General features: G+C 36.1%; 1 protein-coding gene across 1 annotated transcript; it reads right to left on the bottom strand.

Moving 5' to 3' along the window:
- Nucleotides 1-14,576: 14,576 nt before the first annotated feature.
- LOC145661695 (uncharacterized) lies at nucleotides 14,577-15,071 on the bottom strand. Its single transcript, XM_081727025.1, has one exon. The coding sequence runs from the start codon at nucleotides 15,069-15,071 to the stop codon at nucleotides 14,577-14,579; it is 495 nt and encodes a 164-aa protein (XP_081583151.1).
- Between the last annotated feature and the right edge of the window lie 223 nt (nucleotides 15,072-15,294).

Genomic DNA, 15,294 nt, shown 5'->3' with positions numbered 1-15,294 from the left:
ATATATATATATATATATATATATATATATATATATATATATATATATATGTTTGTATGTATGTATGTGTGTGTCGTGGATGAATAGTTACGCTCATCCCTTATAATCAAGGAGTCCCTTGTTTGATTCCCGATGAAGACACAAGTGGTTCGGATCCTACGTTAAGCTGTAGGTCCCTCTCATAGGACGTCATCATTCTGAAAGTATATTCTTTTCTGCGTATCCTGCTTCTTGTTTCAACTCTTTAGGATAAATCGAGACTAACTGACAGTGCGTAGTCTTAGCGGGGTAAGCGCGGAAAACGAAAAAGTTAAAGAAAACAGGGCTTTGCTCCCTTGTCCCCATATAACAATGCACAGTATGGACACCGTTCCAAATGGGTCTTATAGGAGCTATCATGCCAACATTTTTGTATAAGACAATTGGTGTGTGTCGTCTGCATGATTGTCTGGAGACGAAAAAGGGCAAACATGCTTTTCAATAAAAAATAAATAAATAAAAGAAAACGTGCATTTTTCAATTCCCATATCCTCGTCCTAAGAAGGCGCTTAGCGCAACGAGCCTAAACTCTAAATGCTCTGAAAGTTTGTTCTTTTTTGCGTATCCTGCTTCTTGTTTCAACTCCCTAGGACAGTGATGATTTCAGGGGTGATTCTGGGGGGGAGGGAATTCTCCCAAGAGCTACGAAATTCACCCTCGGGTGCTTGAGATCTTCGCAGAAATTTCTGTGGAGCACGCAATTTTTAGTCGCTTTCCCCCCTGTGCGTGGTGCCTCCGGAGGAAATGATCTGAAATTAACACTGCTATAGGATAATTGGAGATTGACTTACAGTGCTTAGTCTTAGCGAAGTAAGCACGAGAAACCAGAAATATCACAAAAAACAGGGCTTTTGCTCCGCTGTTCCCCCGTGAAAATGCACGGTTTACATACAATACAGGTTGGATCTAACAGGGCTATTTAGAGAACGTCTTATAGAGCATTTGGTGTGCAGTGTTGTCTGCGGACAAGGAGGCAAAACCGTGTTTTTCATTAAAAAATGGAGTCTTTAAAATTTCCCTCGCCCCCTCAGGAGACGCTTCTTCAATGAGACCGTATCCTGCCTCTTTCTCCCATTCTCTAGGCTCTAGGCCAATTAGGACTGACAGGCATTTGAATAAGTTCATTACTTGGTTGCCTAGTAATTAGCCATCATATTGGCTGCCATATTGGATTTAGACAAATGTTCTCTCATGTTACCATGTAAAATATGTCTTGTCGTGATGACAGCTACCAGAAAAAGTAGGTTTCGTTTAGTCCTGAGGAAGTACGCTACATCCTAGAGTAATGCGTGCATATACGCATTTGTAACTTTATACAGTTAATCGTTAGACAACAGTGTTGCCAGGTTGTAAGGTTTCTAAGTGGCAATAAACAATGCCATATTTAAATTCATCGGCCTCAGAAACCTATAGTTTGACACCAAAATTATCTTTCTAAGTGCCTTGGTTCACGATCTCTCTCTTTATATATATATATATATATATATATATATATATATATATATATATATATATATATATATATATATATATATATATATATATAGAGAGAGAGAGAGAGAGAGAGAGAGAGAGAGAGAGAGAGAGAGAGATTTACGTAGGGCGGCGGCCATATTGGAAAATGACGGCTACCAGGAAAACACCTCAAATTTGAAATATATTCCCAAGACATTATTTAAAAAAAAAAAAAAACTTAGGTGACATTTTTTTACGGACACCTATATATGGAGACCAGGACTTTACATTGTCGGAGTCCTGTGGGGGCACCCCTCTGCCCCCCTTCCCTTCGCCACTACTGTATGCTATAATATTTGTCCGGAAGGGAAGAAAATTCCCAAAATAACAGCGTTTTCTGATATATACTGTTCTTCCCGCGCACTCTAGAATGCATCTTGATGAACTTCCATCCAGAGGTAACGGGGAAAAGAGGATACTTCACACCGCATCGTCCAGTCTCTTAGCATGGAACCATTGAAGGAGACAAACTCTATAAAGCTAACAGTATTTGGCAGCTGACAGGTAATCTCAGAAACTGGTCGAGAACCTGCTTCATTCAGACATCAACCCCCTTCCCCCTCCATTTCACCAACCCCCGCCCTTTCCGCGGCCAAGCTTAGAGTGGGGCGTGACTTACCCTCGTCAAACTTTGACAGGTGGACTTTAATACTTATATAAAAATACTATTTTTTAATTGGCGTATCAGATATGGTTGTGATTAAAACTATTAGAGTCGTTTCTTCTCAAGGAATAAAACAAAAAAAAGTTGATCTTTCTACCATAATTGGTTCCAAAGTTAGACATATTATAATTTGTATAAAAAGAAACTAATTTATTTATTTTTTAATAATTTATTTCTGCTAAACTAGCACACAAATATACAATTTAAGTATTTCAACTTGTTAATAAACTTCTGTAGAATGCTGCAAAATTTTTCTTTCCCATTAGAGATACCTAGTTCCTTAGAAACTGAGGAAATTCGGTAGCCATGTTCTCCCCATAAGGTCCAATATAAAAATTTTTGTGCCGAGAAAAGGTAGATCATCCCGTTAAAACGAACGAGCCATTTATAAACTTGGCTGGACTCGAAACTCGACGCGAAAAACTGAATCGGCTCGGAACTCGACTCGAGGATATTACTCTTGAGTTGACTCGAAACTCGACTTGAATTCGAGTCGAATCGAGTCGAGTTTTAGCTTGACTCGTGCTCACCCCTATACGTTAGAAAAAATGATTGCTTATTACTATTCTGTTAAACTAATTACATAATAATAACAATGTTGTTATGTAAAATTAAAAAATAGAGTATATAGAGAAACATTACACTACTCTATAATCAACGGGACTCTAGGATAAGCAAACTGATCTGAAAGAACTCCAATATTACATATCATCAGCAAACTATTTTCTAGTAATAAAGTAGGCCTGCTCATCAGAACACAGTTTATTCATATTAATACCTTACTGTAAATCGTTAATTATGGCACCCTAGTTGTTGTTAAATATTTTCCGCCGGGGCACTTCAGACACTTTACTTTTAAATTCTGTCCACCATCATCCTCAGCTCTTAAGAAAAAAGTATTCTTTCAAATGTTCGAAAGGTAAAATATTTTTGTTCTCCATCTTTATAAAAACAACACTAATCAAAGTAAAATAAACTACCGGTATCATTGCACTCCTAGTTCACTCACTGAATGTATTGATTCGAAGCTGTCAAAATCTACGACAAAATTTTCCAGGTGCTTGCAATCAGTACACGTGATTTCCCTAAGGCTGTCCTCATCTTCAAAAAACAGCAAGTGGCACTATGAACTTATCTGTTTCTCTGTGTGTCTGTGACTGTCGGTCACTGACATACGTAGTTCATGCTCGATTGTTTCATTCTGAGAAATTCACTTACAGGAAAGAAACATTTGTTTCCGGAAAAAAATATACATATATTGTAGTTACTCATCCGAAATGTAACGCGAAAAAAAGTAACGCAAACTAGGTACGTTACTTTAAAATTAATAACGCGTTACCGTTACAGTTACTTTGGGAAAATGTTATGCGTTACTAGGAAACGTTACTTGTGTTACGTTACTTCCCATTCCCAACACTGCTTTGAACATCAGATAATTATGGAAGAGAGTAATGAAAAGATATTTATTCAACAACTGCCGTTCTGTCACGACGCCATCATAGTTCTTTCGTATTTCCTGCACTCAACTCGAGCGCTGATTGTCTATTGAACGTTCTTGAATTGGATTATTTAGAACTAGAGATGCAAGGGCTCGAAAAAAAAACCGGCTTTTTTGAAAAAAAAACTCGGTTTTTTCTGCTTCGCTTTTTTGCTTGGGAAGTTTTGGGCTTTTTTGAAAATTTTGCTTTAAACTGATAATGCAGACTTTATTTCGCTTCTGTACAACAGAAAACTCATTTAATTAGTGGTTGATGCACATAATAATATGAAACCTCGAAAATAAACTATGAATTTCAAAAAGATTTTTTTTTTAATTCTTAACATTTTTACATTATGAATTTCAAAGGATTAACCAATATATGTAATAATATTTTAGCCTCTTATATACAATAAGAACTTAAAAAATGATACATAAATAACTAGCAAAATTGTATATAGTATTTTTACTTCAAAATATCACACACCATCTTTTTGAAGCAAAATAAAGAAAAAACATGAGACAAATATGCACATCAAGAGCTTCGTTTCGGGTAGTTCTGTACATTCTTGAAATTTTTCAGTTAAGTTTTAACTTTCATATACATTGTATGAATATTTCGAACAAATTTTTCACTGATTGATCACAAACGTAATAATCTGTTACCACCTATCAGGTGCTTCGGATCTGCAAAATCGGTAAAGCTCCAAATTCTGTAATGCACTGACTGTTCCTTAAGCTTGTGCAGAATCGGGAAAGTATCGAATTTTCTGTTCATGGATCATATACGTAATAGACTGTTCATCTGAGCGTATGGTTTCCTAGACTGTAGAATATATAACCACCAACACGGTTTACCCAGTCCTGAAGGTTTCTGAATTTTTAACAAGAAAATTCAACATATCGTTACGAAACTTTTTTTTTTTTTACCAAAAAGAAAAAACTATGGAATATATTTAAAAAGAGTGGAAGAATCAATCACTGTTCCCATTCACAAGAAAGGAGACAAAATTGATTGTAATAATTATCGAGGCATTTCTCAACATTATATTAATAAGATTGACCCCATACGGAGATGAAATTATTGGAGATTATCAGTGTGTATTTAGTCGAAATCGATTAGATATTTACCATTCGATAAATACTCGAAAAGAATTGGGAATATATTACCCAGTTCATCGACTGTTTATTGATTTTAGAAAGGCTTACAACTCGGTTAGGAGGGAAACATTGTACAACATTCTTACAGAATTTGGAATCCGAAAAAGCTAGATTTACTAAGTGTTTAAATGAATCCCAGAGTATAGTCCAAGTATAAAAATACAAGCTTCCACGTCAAGATTGGCCTGAAACAAGGATATGCGTTATATTCAGGTGTGTTCTGGAGTACGCTACAAGAAAAATCAAAGATAGTAACCAGGGCCTAGAGTTGAATGGTGTTTACCAGGTTATGGTGTATACTGATGATGTAAATCTAGTAGGAGAACAATCGAAAGAAATGCAGAGGCTTTATTAAACGCTTGCAAGGATATTGGTAATGGCAAATTATGAGTGCGTTAAAATATCAATTAATACTTTCGACATAGTGGATATTCTAAAAAATCTTGAATTAGTTTTACCAGACCAAAATCATACCCACAAAGAAATTAAATGTCGACTGAAATCAGGAAATTCTTGTTATTATTCAGTTCAAAATATGTTGTCTTCGCGAATTCTGTCAAGGAATTTAAAGCTTAAAATATATAAATTGATAATCTTGCCTGTTATGCTTTATGGTTGTGAAACATGGTCGTTTACGCTGAGGGAAGAACGTAGACTGAAATTATTTGAGAATAAAATTCTGAGACGAATATTTGGACCAAGAGGAACTGGAATAGGGAATGGTGGAAACTTCATAAGCAGGAATTACATAATTTATATGGTTTACCAAACATCGTTAGAGTCATCAAGTCTAGGAGGATCAGGTGGGTAGGTCATAATGGAAGAAAGTAGGAACGCTTTCAAAGTTTTAACTGGAAATCCAATCGGGAAACGTCCATTAGGAAAACCTAGGCCCAGATGGGAGGACAATATTAAGATGGATATAGCAGAAATAGGAATACAGAATAGAAACTGGATTAAATTGGATAAGGACAGAAGTCAATGGAGAGCTTTTGTGGCCATAGAGAAAGAGAAAGAGAGAATACATTTAAGTTAAGCACAACAAACATGAGTGAGTGGTTAGCTTTTGCGCTTCTTTCGCGCGGGATTCAACCCCACATTCGACCATTTTGACAAAAGTTTTCTTGATCCCATCTGTAAATGTAGAGATAGTGCGTGTACTGTGTGTCCTGGCCAACTTCCTTTCTAATCGTTTTTAAATCTTTATTATTACTAATTACCAGCAGTGATGGATTTGCAAAGAGGGTTAGGGTGGGGATGTCTTTCGGATTGAAGTCTCTACCCCGAAATTACGGAATTTCTAAAACAAACTAAATATTAGTTTTGCCTTTACTCATAAACTTCAAGCTGTCTTCAAATAAAAAATTAGGAATTTTTAGAAAAACTAAGCATTAATAAAAAAAAAGCCCCTCACAAAATATTTTTCTAAATCCGCCACTGATTATCAGTATAAAATGGTCTTCAAGGTTGTATCTGAAAGATTATAGCTGAACATACAAACGAAACGAAATATTTATTATGCCTGTACTCATAAACTTAAGCTCCTCTTTAATAAAAATTAGAAATTTTTAGAAAAACCAAACATTATTCAGAAAAGCCCCTCCCAGATATTTTTCTAAATCCGATACTGATTATTTCTATCAAATGGTATTCAAAGTTGTGTCCGGAAGATTATTGTTAAATCATTGCACAGCTACAGTATAACGGAAATGTGGAAGTACGCTCTGATGGATATATTGAAAAACATAAGTTTAATTATGTGCTAGAAGCTAAGCTCCAAGATATGAAACACGGATGACTTAAAAAAAAATGATCTCGAGAAGAAAAAAATGTCGATGATTCAGAAGTTAAAATAAGGTTAAACAGCTTCTAAAATTGCCCTCAAATACTACGTAATTTATGTTTACTTTAATTCATAAACCATGTGCTCCATTCATCATAATGGTGAATTCCAGAGCGAAATATGGCATTCAGGTCATGAAATCTTATTTAACTTTAGAGTATACTATAAGAAAGCTATTTAAACAGAAAAATCATGAAAATGAAAAAAGCCAAAATTTCCCAAATTCTTGTTTTTTTTTTCGAAAAAAGCCGGCTTTTTATGTGCAAAAAACCATCGATTCAAAAAAGCCGGTTTTTTTGCATCTCTATTTAGAACAGAACCGAAACGAAATTTCTTGAACGAAACTATTGAATTCGAGACAAAAATGACGTCAGTGCCGACGTCTTTTTCATCAAATGGTCTTGAATGATCTTGAACAAGACTCCTGTTCAAGCTTTCTGGAATCGTCTACAAGCAGTATAATACATGAATGGCGAGGTCAAGGAAGTGTGGAGCATTCATCTTTATACACAGTCCTTGAAGAGGTCCGCAGCCAGAACTTTATTTTTTGGAGGGATAATTTGAGGCTATCGTACGTTAGGGTTGCTTTGGTTTTCTTTTTTTTATTTTCTTTTCCTTTTTGTTAAAAGGAAGTGTATTCAACTTTGTCCCTTTTTATTTCATGCTTTAAAGATGAAAGCATAGTGTCCCAGGTTTTTAGTTTTGAAATATAGTATCCCTATCATACATTCATACATATAAACCAACGAAAAACCTGGACGTTTCAGGGGGACTGAAGGTGATAGCTTTTCACTTAAAATAACTAAACAAGTATCTTACAGTTTTTTGATTTGCCCTAGAATGGAAGAAAAAGGGTGGGTTTTGCAATTGTTATAAGAAGGTAGCCATATGTCGAAATCCCTTAAGACTGGAGACATGTGAGTATTGTGAAATTTGATATATGAAATGTGTTTCGAGCCGTAGACCGAGGAAAGCGAGGATCTGGGGACGAAGTCCCCAGCTAGCCAAAGGCTATAGTGCCCATACAGACTTTGACTCAATACCTAACTCAACACTTGAATATGTAATTATGACATTTAGAAAATGTGATCTATTATTGGATAGGTACAAAACTCATTCTTATAACCAGTGGTGTAATGCTAGAATTTTTTGGTAAGTATACGCTCGATCGCTTTCAAAAGCATAGCATATACGGGAGACTATTTGCCGTATACGCACCCCAATATACGCTCATTCTTTCGTAAATTTAAGGTGAGTATACGCTGAACTACAAAGATTTTAAGTGGGTATACGCCGTATACTCTCGTTTACGCCCCATTACATCCCTACTTATAACATACAAATATAAATTTATACATGAAATACAGATTTTAAAAAAAAAAAAAAAAAAATCTAAAAACGTGCAGTATTAGTTGCTTCAGTTTTCTTCGTCCAAACTTCCTGGAGTAGAAAAAGTCCAAAGAATTCCAATTTTATATATAAATAGTATTATAAAAGTAAATAGCTTTTTACTTTTACTCATATTTTCATGTACTTTCTATGTTTTTGAAATGTTATTGAGTTCTAAGGGACAATCATCTACTTTTGCTCTTCATATGGACGGACATGGATAAATCTTTTCTGTCATAAAAAGGGATCGTCACCCATAAGTAATACTTGAGACCTCTCTCTGTCTTACAACTGAAATCCATCTGCACAATAATTAAAGAGAAAGAGCAGGGGTGTAGCCAAGGGGGGGCGCATCGGGGCCGGGCCCCCCAAATGGTTTCCTGCCCCCCCCCCAAATGACCAGCTTTTAAAACATCATAGTAAAATTATCTCTCTTCATTCATTTAAAAGTAACAAATTTTATTGACAATTAATAATTTATGGTAAAATAGTAAGGAGAAATATTGTTTTATTCCATACCGATCGAAAAATAGTATAGTATCTCTTCCTTATACCGATCGAAAAATAGGATACTTTTTTTTTTTTTTTGTGACAGCAGATTACACAATTTACTGCGATTTATATGCTTTAACAAATATATTTTTATATGCTTTAACAAGTGTTTTAAAAGACATAGAGGATGGAAAATTTGGTGAGAAACAATGTTTTTATTCAATTTGGATTTCATTCGCTCTCTCTTTTATTTCTACTCAGTGTAATAATATATATATATATATATATATATATATATATATATATATATATATATATATATATATATATATATATATATATATATATATATATATATATATATATATATATATATATATATTAGTCACGAATAGTAAATATTTTTGTCAGGAAACCGTAAAGAAATTAAGTGAAATTTCAAAGAAAATTAATCTTGTGTAGATAGGTTCTGTATACAAGGTCTTAAATTTAAAGGTAACCAAGAAAAGTTTTGTTGCTTATTCACCCAGCACCTTCGAACATTGATATGTCACGTAACCTGGAAGATCAAAAATAGTCCCCATCAGCATCGACGACCTTCTGAAAACGTTCTGGAAGGCCACGGAATCCATCGCGGTAGAACTTGGTGGGCCGTGAAACGAAGAAAGTATCAGGTGCATTTTGGACTTTTACTAGGGATTTGAACTGGCGTCCTCTAAGGTGATTGTTCAAAGAATGGAACAGGTGATAATCGGATGGTGCAATACCCGGGGAATATAGTGGTTGCAATATTGTTTCCCATCCAATTCGGAAAATGGTGTCCTGAGTCATCTTAACCACTTGGGACTTAGCGTTGTCCCGTAAACGAGGACCCATTTGCAATTCAGAAGCGATGGCTCCAGAGTTTTGAGTTTTTGCTGAGCATAGCTCAACCTCTGAAACTACACAGTTGCATTGATACTCTGACCAGCTAATAGCAGTTCCCAATGCACGATGCACCAAACACACAGAAGGACCTTATTCTGGTACAGTGCTGGTTTCGGCTGTTTTGAAATCGGTTCATGGGATGCTAACCAATGATGACGGTGCCGTGGAGCTTCGTATAGGACACACTTTTTATCACATGTCAACGCCCTGTCCAGAAATGGCTCCGAAACAGTAAATAAACACAGGCGACTGCCGCGTTTCCTTCTGGCCCGGAGTCAAAATATGTGAGACCAATTGACCCAACTTGTAGTGCTTCACAAGTTGATGGATGTGCTGCCGAATGGTTTCTTCACACACTGAATTATAGTCCCAGTTTCTCTTTGTACATGTGTTGGTCTTCCGGCACATGATGTTTTCGGGTGTTTCGTCATCGTCCTTAAACTTGTTAAACCATCGCTGCAATGTCCGCGTTGTCACGACACCCTCACCAAAGGCCTGGCATATCTTCTGTCCCGCTACAGCGGCGTTTGATTTCCATTTGAACTCGTTCAGCATACATGCTCTTATGACGCTCTGTGGATGTCCCATGTTCCCTCTGTCTTTACGCAAGTTCACGGTGTGTCTGAATTGCCACAACCAGGTAGTATGTTGGATATACCCACACCAACAACTGACGTTCGTCTTATCTCCACTCGTATTCAACTCACGGTGTGAGGTCCAATTGAACACAGACTTCCACGAAAAGGGACAGAACTTTCTTGGTTACCTTTATAGTTATGCACAAAAGTATAGCGTTTGGTCCCGGGCAGTAGTTCTTGATTAAGCATAATAAAAACTATCTTGAATATAATTTATGGGTAATAATAATAATAATAATAATAATAATAATAATAATAATAATAATAATAATAATAATAATAATAAGAAGAAGAAGAAGAAGAAGAAGAAGCTAAAATAGTGTCTTTAGTTTTCCAGATGAAAACCAAAATTTTCCTTTCTTTCAGGCCTCAAAAACACTAGCAGCAACACTTTTTTTTTTTTGGCTTAGTACATTGTAGCTGCCCCCCCCTCAGAAACGACGGGCCCCCCCTATACAAACCTGCTGGCTACACCCCTGAGAAAGAGACACAAAGTGCGGCCTGGATCATTTGCCAAAACCTCAAAAGAAGAAAAATTACGAAAGGAAGTGTAGAAAGTTCAGATTTATTGTTCGCTCTCAAAAGAAGGTAGAAAAAATATAGAACCATAAAATTCAAACTACAACTGAATAATTATTTTCCTGGATTTCAGTATTTTCCCCTTAACGTTCCCCTTTTCTTTATTTGCTAAATGTTTCCACTAGTAGAAAAGATTTGCAGATCTCGGATGGAATATTGCACCTGAATGTTCTTTAAGTTTCTAAGAATCCTGATATATGTTATTTCTTAGTGAGACATACAGTGGTGCTATTCTAATCTTTTAACAACCGGTTCTCTCTCTCTCTTGCTATATATATATGGCGCAAAATTTCAAAATCAGACGCACTCGCCAATTCGAAAATGATGGTCGCCAGTTTCTCTCACGTACAAATTATGAGAGCCCGTCTCTCTGCCCCCACTCCTTTCCAAAGCTTTTAGCTTGACAAAGAAAGAGATTACATCAGGACATAAAATTTCAAAAGAAGACAATTAAATCCAGGATAATCAATTTTGAATTGGACAATTCATATGCATGTTAAAAAATATCTTACCGTCCACGTTTGTTAACATTCTCTCTCTGCACTGAAGTATGTACCAGTTGTCGATTGCAGTTTTCGGATCAAACTCCTTAAGTGAAGGGCGATTGATGGAAATCGTAAGAAAATCATCCAGTGTGTCATCTTCAGTGAATTCCTGTAGGCAGTCTTGACTCTGTTGAGACTGCTGAAGCCTCTCTCACATGAAGCAGTACTCACATAGGTAAAACTGCACAAAATGTGACAATTAGAAGGAAATTTGGGAATCTTGTAATAAGTTTTCACTATAAAGGAGGAGCAAATTACAACGTTGTGAAGATCACTTTCCATGTCCGTTGTGAAGACTTCACATTCCGTTTTCTCTCTCACTCAGTGACTATTTTCGGGCGAAACAGAAACTGAGCAGCCCTGAGTTTAGGTAGAAACCATTCCTACTGAATACTGGTCGTCGGCTCTAAGTTTATCATCGCCATTGGCGACCTGGCGACCTGAAACTTTCTGCCCTGATATATAATATATAGGGTATCCGACCAAGAAAGTGCCATTATTTTGAGGAATGATAGTATTGGTCATGACAAGAAATCGATCGAGATCAATGAAAACACCATTTTATTTTGTACGCATTGCTTCGAAGGTACACTCATGTCCAAAATTATTGTCGCATGTCTATAAATATGTTGTTGTAGGAATATAATTTGATAACGAATTCGCCCGGTATTTCTTACAATGTTAGTATATGTATAATCTGCAAAGACATGCATGTGGCAAATTTTATGTCAAAAGAACAGTAAATAAGAACAATAAAACAAAAATAAAACTTCCTTGTCCATTTAGCAACATTTTGTTTTACTATTTCTAATTTCCGTACTTATAATTCTTTTACCATGAAATTTATCACAAATATTCATTTCCCGATTATACACATAGTATCAGTATTAAAAGTACCTTCCAAAATCATTACCAAATTATATTCTTACAAGAAGACAGTTATAGATGTGTGACAATCATTTGGGACATGAGTGGACATCTCGAGAACTAATGAATACATTGGAGTCATTTAAAAATGTGTTGCAGGTAGATAGCACAAGTCATAGGCATTAGGAGCCGTTCACATATTACGTAACGCTGTTTTTGATCAATTTTAACCCCTCTCTTTCCCTTGTCACACGGCTGAACTCCTTCCCCATTGTCACATAAAGCTTTTTGATTTTTGGTTTTTCACCAATTTTGTTTATTTTGGGGGTTATAACAACAAAAAATAATTTTAATGGAAGAACTTTTCATTACAAAATGCTTGTATTTTGAATATATTTGTAGTGTTTCTTCGCCAACAAATCAAAGTATTAGAAAATGGTAGTATCGTAATAATATTTTAAACCCATAACACTGGCAGACCAGGGGCGTCATTTAGGGAGGGCAGGAAGGGGCAATTGCCCCCCCTAAGAGTTTGAAGAATACATATACTTTAATCGATTGTCTACTAATATACTAGTACAAAACGTTAAAGTCTTATGTCGGTGGTGCTCTTGCCCCCTCCCCCCAAGCGAAGTCTGAAATGACGCCCCTGTGGCAGACGTCAATTTAGTTACAAAATGGAAAATCTCTGATTCTGACTAATTTCAGGATGCTGAATTCGAAATTGATAGCCGTTTTACTACTTTAGCTCGTATTTTGGCGTTATACTTGTTGCCAATTTTGCCATTTTGTAGGGAGGCTTCAGTTGCCATCGAAGTAACCGGTCTGACAATGCTATTTGAGTAAGAAATAAATTAGATTTCACTCAGTTGGCGACAGATAGGACCCCCTTGTTGTTGGCTTATATATATATAATATATATATACCGGGAGGACCCTTTGTTTGTTTGTTTTTAGACCACAGAAAACGGTTTAAAAAAATAGGTTCTATGTGGCACAAATAGGGTCTGTGTGAGCGACACGATGACGCGGGCGAAAAAAGCGCCGACTGTGCTGTTATTGCGTGGCTCAGTCTTGCTCTTATGTATTGCAGTAAGTAATCTCTCAAGTTTTTAAGTATTTTGTCGGGAGAATTGACTTGGAATTTTTACGTCAGTAACTTCAGTTTTATTTTATATGAGACCGGGGCTTGTTGTGACAAAAATAAGTTTTTATTTTTTCTAGGATTTTATTTTTTATTAAATGTCAGAAAATGTTGTCTTAAAATAAAGTTTGGACATTAGACTACTTCCATAATTTTTTCTGCATCTGTATTTTTCATTATAAGAACAATACAATAGAAAAAACAAACACAAATGTTTTGTCATAATATGCCCCTTGCTGGGGTAGATTGTGACTTTGATCGGGTAAGTTGTGACAGAAAGAAATGTGCCCGATATCGCCAATGTAATTTTAATATAAATTGTGCTAAACATAACGCAAAAGTAATGTTTCCTAAGAAAAATATTTTGCATACATAAAAAAAACTACTTTCAATTTCTCATGTGAATACTCTTTCTAAATTATCGTTATCGTACACAGTTAAATGCACCAACAATACTTCCTTCCTAATACTCAGTTTTATAATAGAATCACAATTTCTTTCAGAAATGACTTATGATGCAAACCTAGACCACATAGACCCCCTATCATCGTCCGAGTTGCAATTGTGGCACACATAAATAGGATTACCTTCTGTGCACGCTTCGTGTGACCACTGATTACAGTCGACACATTGAATCCACGATTCTCTGGGTTTGGAATTAGAAAATGGTTCCAGAGTCACAAAACAAAAACAATCATCTTCACTATCATCGTCACTATCATTTTTACATTTTGAAATTTTCATCCCCTTTTTACATAGAGCCGTTCAGAATATTACGGCTTATACCTTTCTTCAGAGATTTTTCATGTCTTGCTCCTGCTTCTGCTCCTAATCTTCTTTAACTGGAGTATCAGTGAGTACAGCGGACACTCGCTTCTTCCTTCCTCTTTTAATTTCCCTGGGTATAGCTTTTGGTAATGGACGAAGGGCGCTGGGACTACATGATGAGGGTTACTGTCATTTCTGGATGTTTCGTCTTAAGGCGCATTACTTGCATAGACGACAGTTGTGGTTTTTCTTTACCTGTAGAAGGTCTATTGACAAAGTCGATAAGGTTTCAGATTCTTTACGGTATGTTGCTGGATAAGGCTGGTTTGTTTCCTCACAGGTAAATCTGGGAGTTCTGAATTCACTTCTTGTGTAATGTTAGTTGGTCCTTGTTCTTCATTATGACTTGAAAAGTTCGTTGGATGAGGATGTTGTTGAACTTGAGTGATGTGTCTAGCGAAGTACGTCCTAGTGCTAACTTTATAACGTGGCCATCATCTTCAATGTAACGATCAGTTACCTGCGGTTCCTAAAATTCATCATCTGTAAAAATGTCTCTATTAAAGGGATATATACCACTTATTCTGAATGCATTAGTAATATTAGATGGATTTACACTAAGAGGAAATGCCGTTTTCACAATAGTCGGAATGTCATAGATACTAAATGCACACCAAGGATTGTTTTCCATCCATGCATCTATTCCATTTACAACTAACTTTTTAAATGAAGAATATACTCCTCTGTCCAGGGGTTGCAGCTTATGGGACGTGTCAGGTGGGAATGACAGAAGAATAACACCATTTTTCTTGGCATAATTGATTACCTGCACTGAGATATGAGATTCATGGTTATCAAACAACAAAAGGACACGATGTTGAAGAGAACTGCCTGTATGTTTGACAAAATGCTCCATGAATTGCACAAACAGGTCTCCTGTCGTCCAACCTGATGGATTATTTCCTGCAATACTTTCAGTAGGACCTTTACCATGAAATCTAAGTCGGTAGAATCTCTTCTCCATGCAAATTAAGCTGAGTCCTAGGTTCTAATTACCTGCAACAAATTGCTTCTTGTAGAATCTGTACAGTGACTGTCTATTAACCTCATATTGTGCTGCACTTGTCTTGAAGATCCCTTGTTTTCGTGGTATGCTCGTGCTGCATCTATGTGCACTTCAATTGGAGTCTGGCCTTTCTCTTTCTCTTATATGTTCGTACCATCTGCAACGAGAAAGATTGAAGCAA

Source organism: Thermobia domestica, chromosome 10 (genome assembly GCF_964235325.1).
Source record: "Thermobia domestica chromosome 10, izTheDome1.hap1.1, whole genome shotgun sequence".
In the NCBI taxonomy this organism is placed as follows: domain Eukaryota; kingdom Metazoa; phylum Arthropoda; class Insecta; order Zygentoma; family Lepismatidae; genus Thermobia; species Thermobia domestica.
Note: the sequence above shows the minus strand (reverse complement) of the source record. Positions and strands in the feature narration are given on the sequence as shown.

Bases quoted from the DNA above. Each gene is read 5' to 3' on its own strand.
- LOC145661695 (XM_081727025.1), bottom strand. From the start codon at position 15,071: ATGGAGAAGAGATTCTACCGACTTAGATTTCATGGTAAAGGTCCTACT.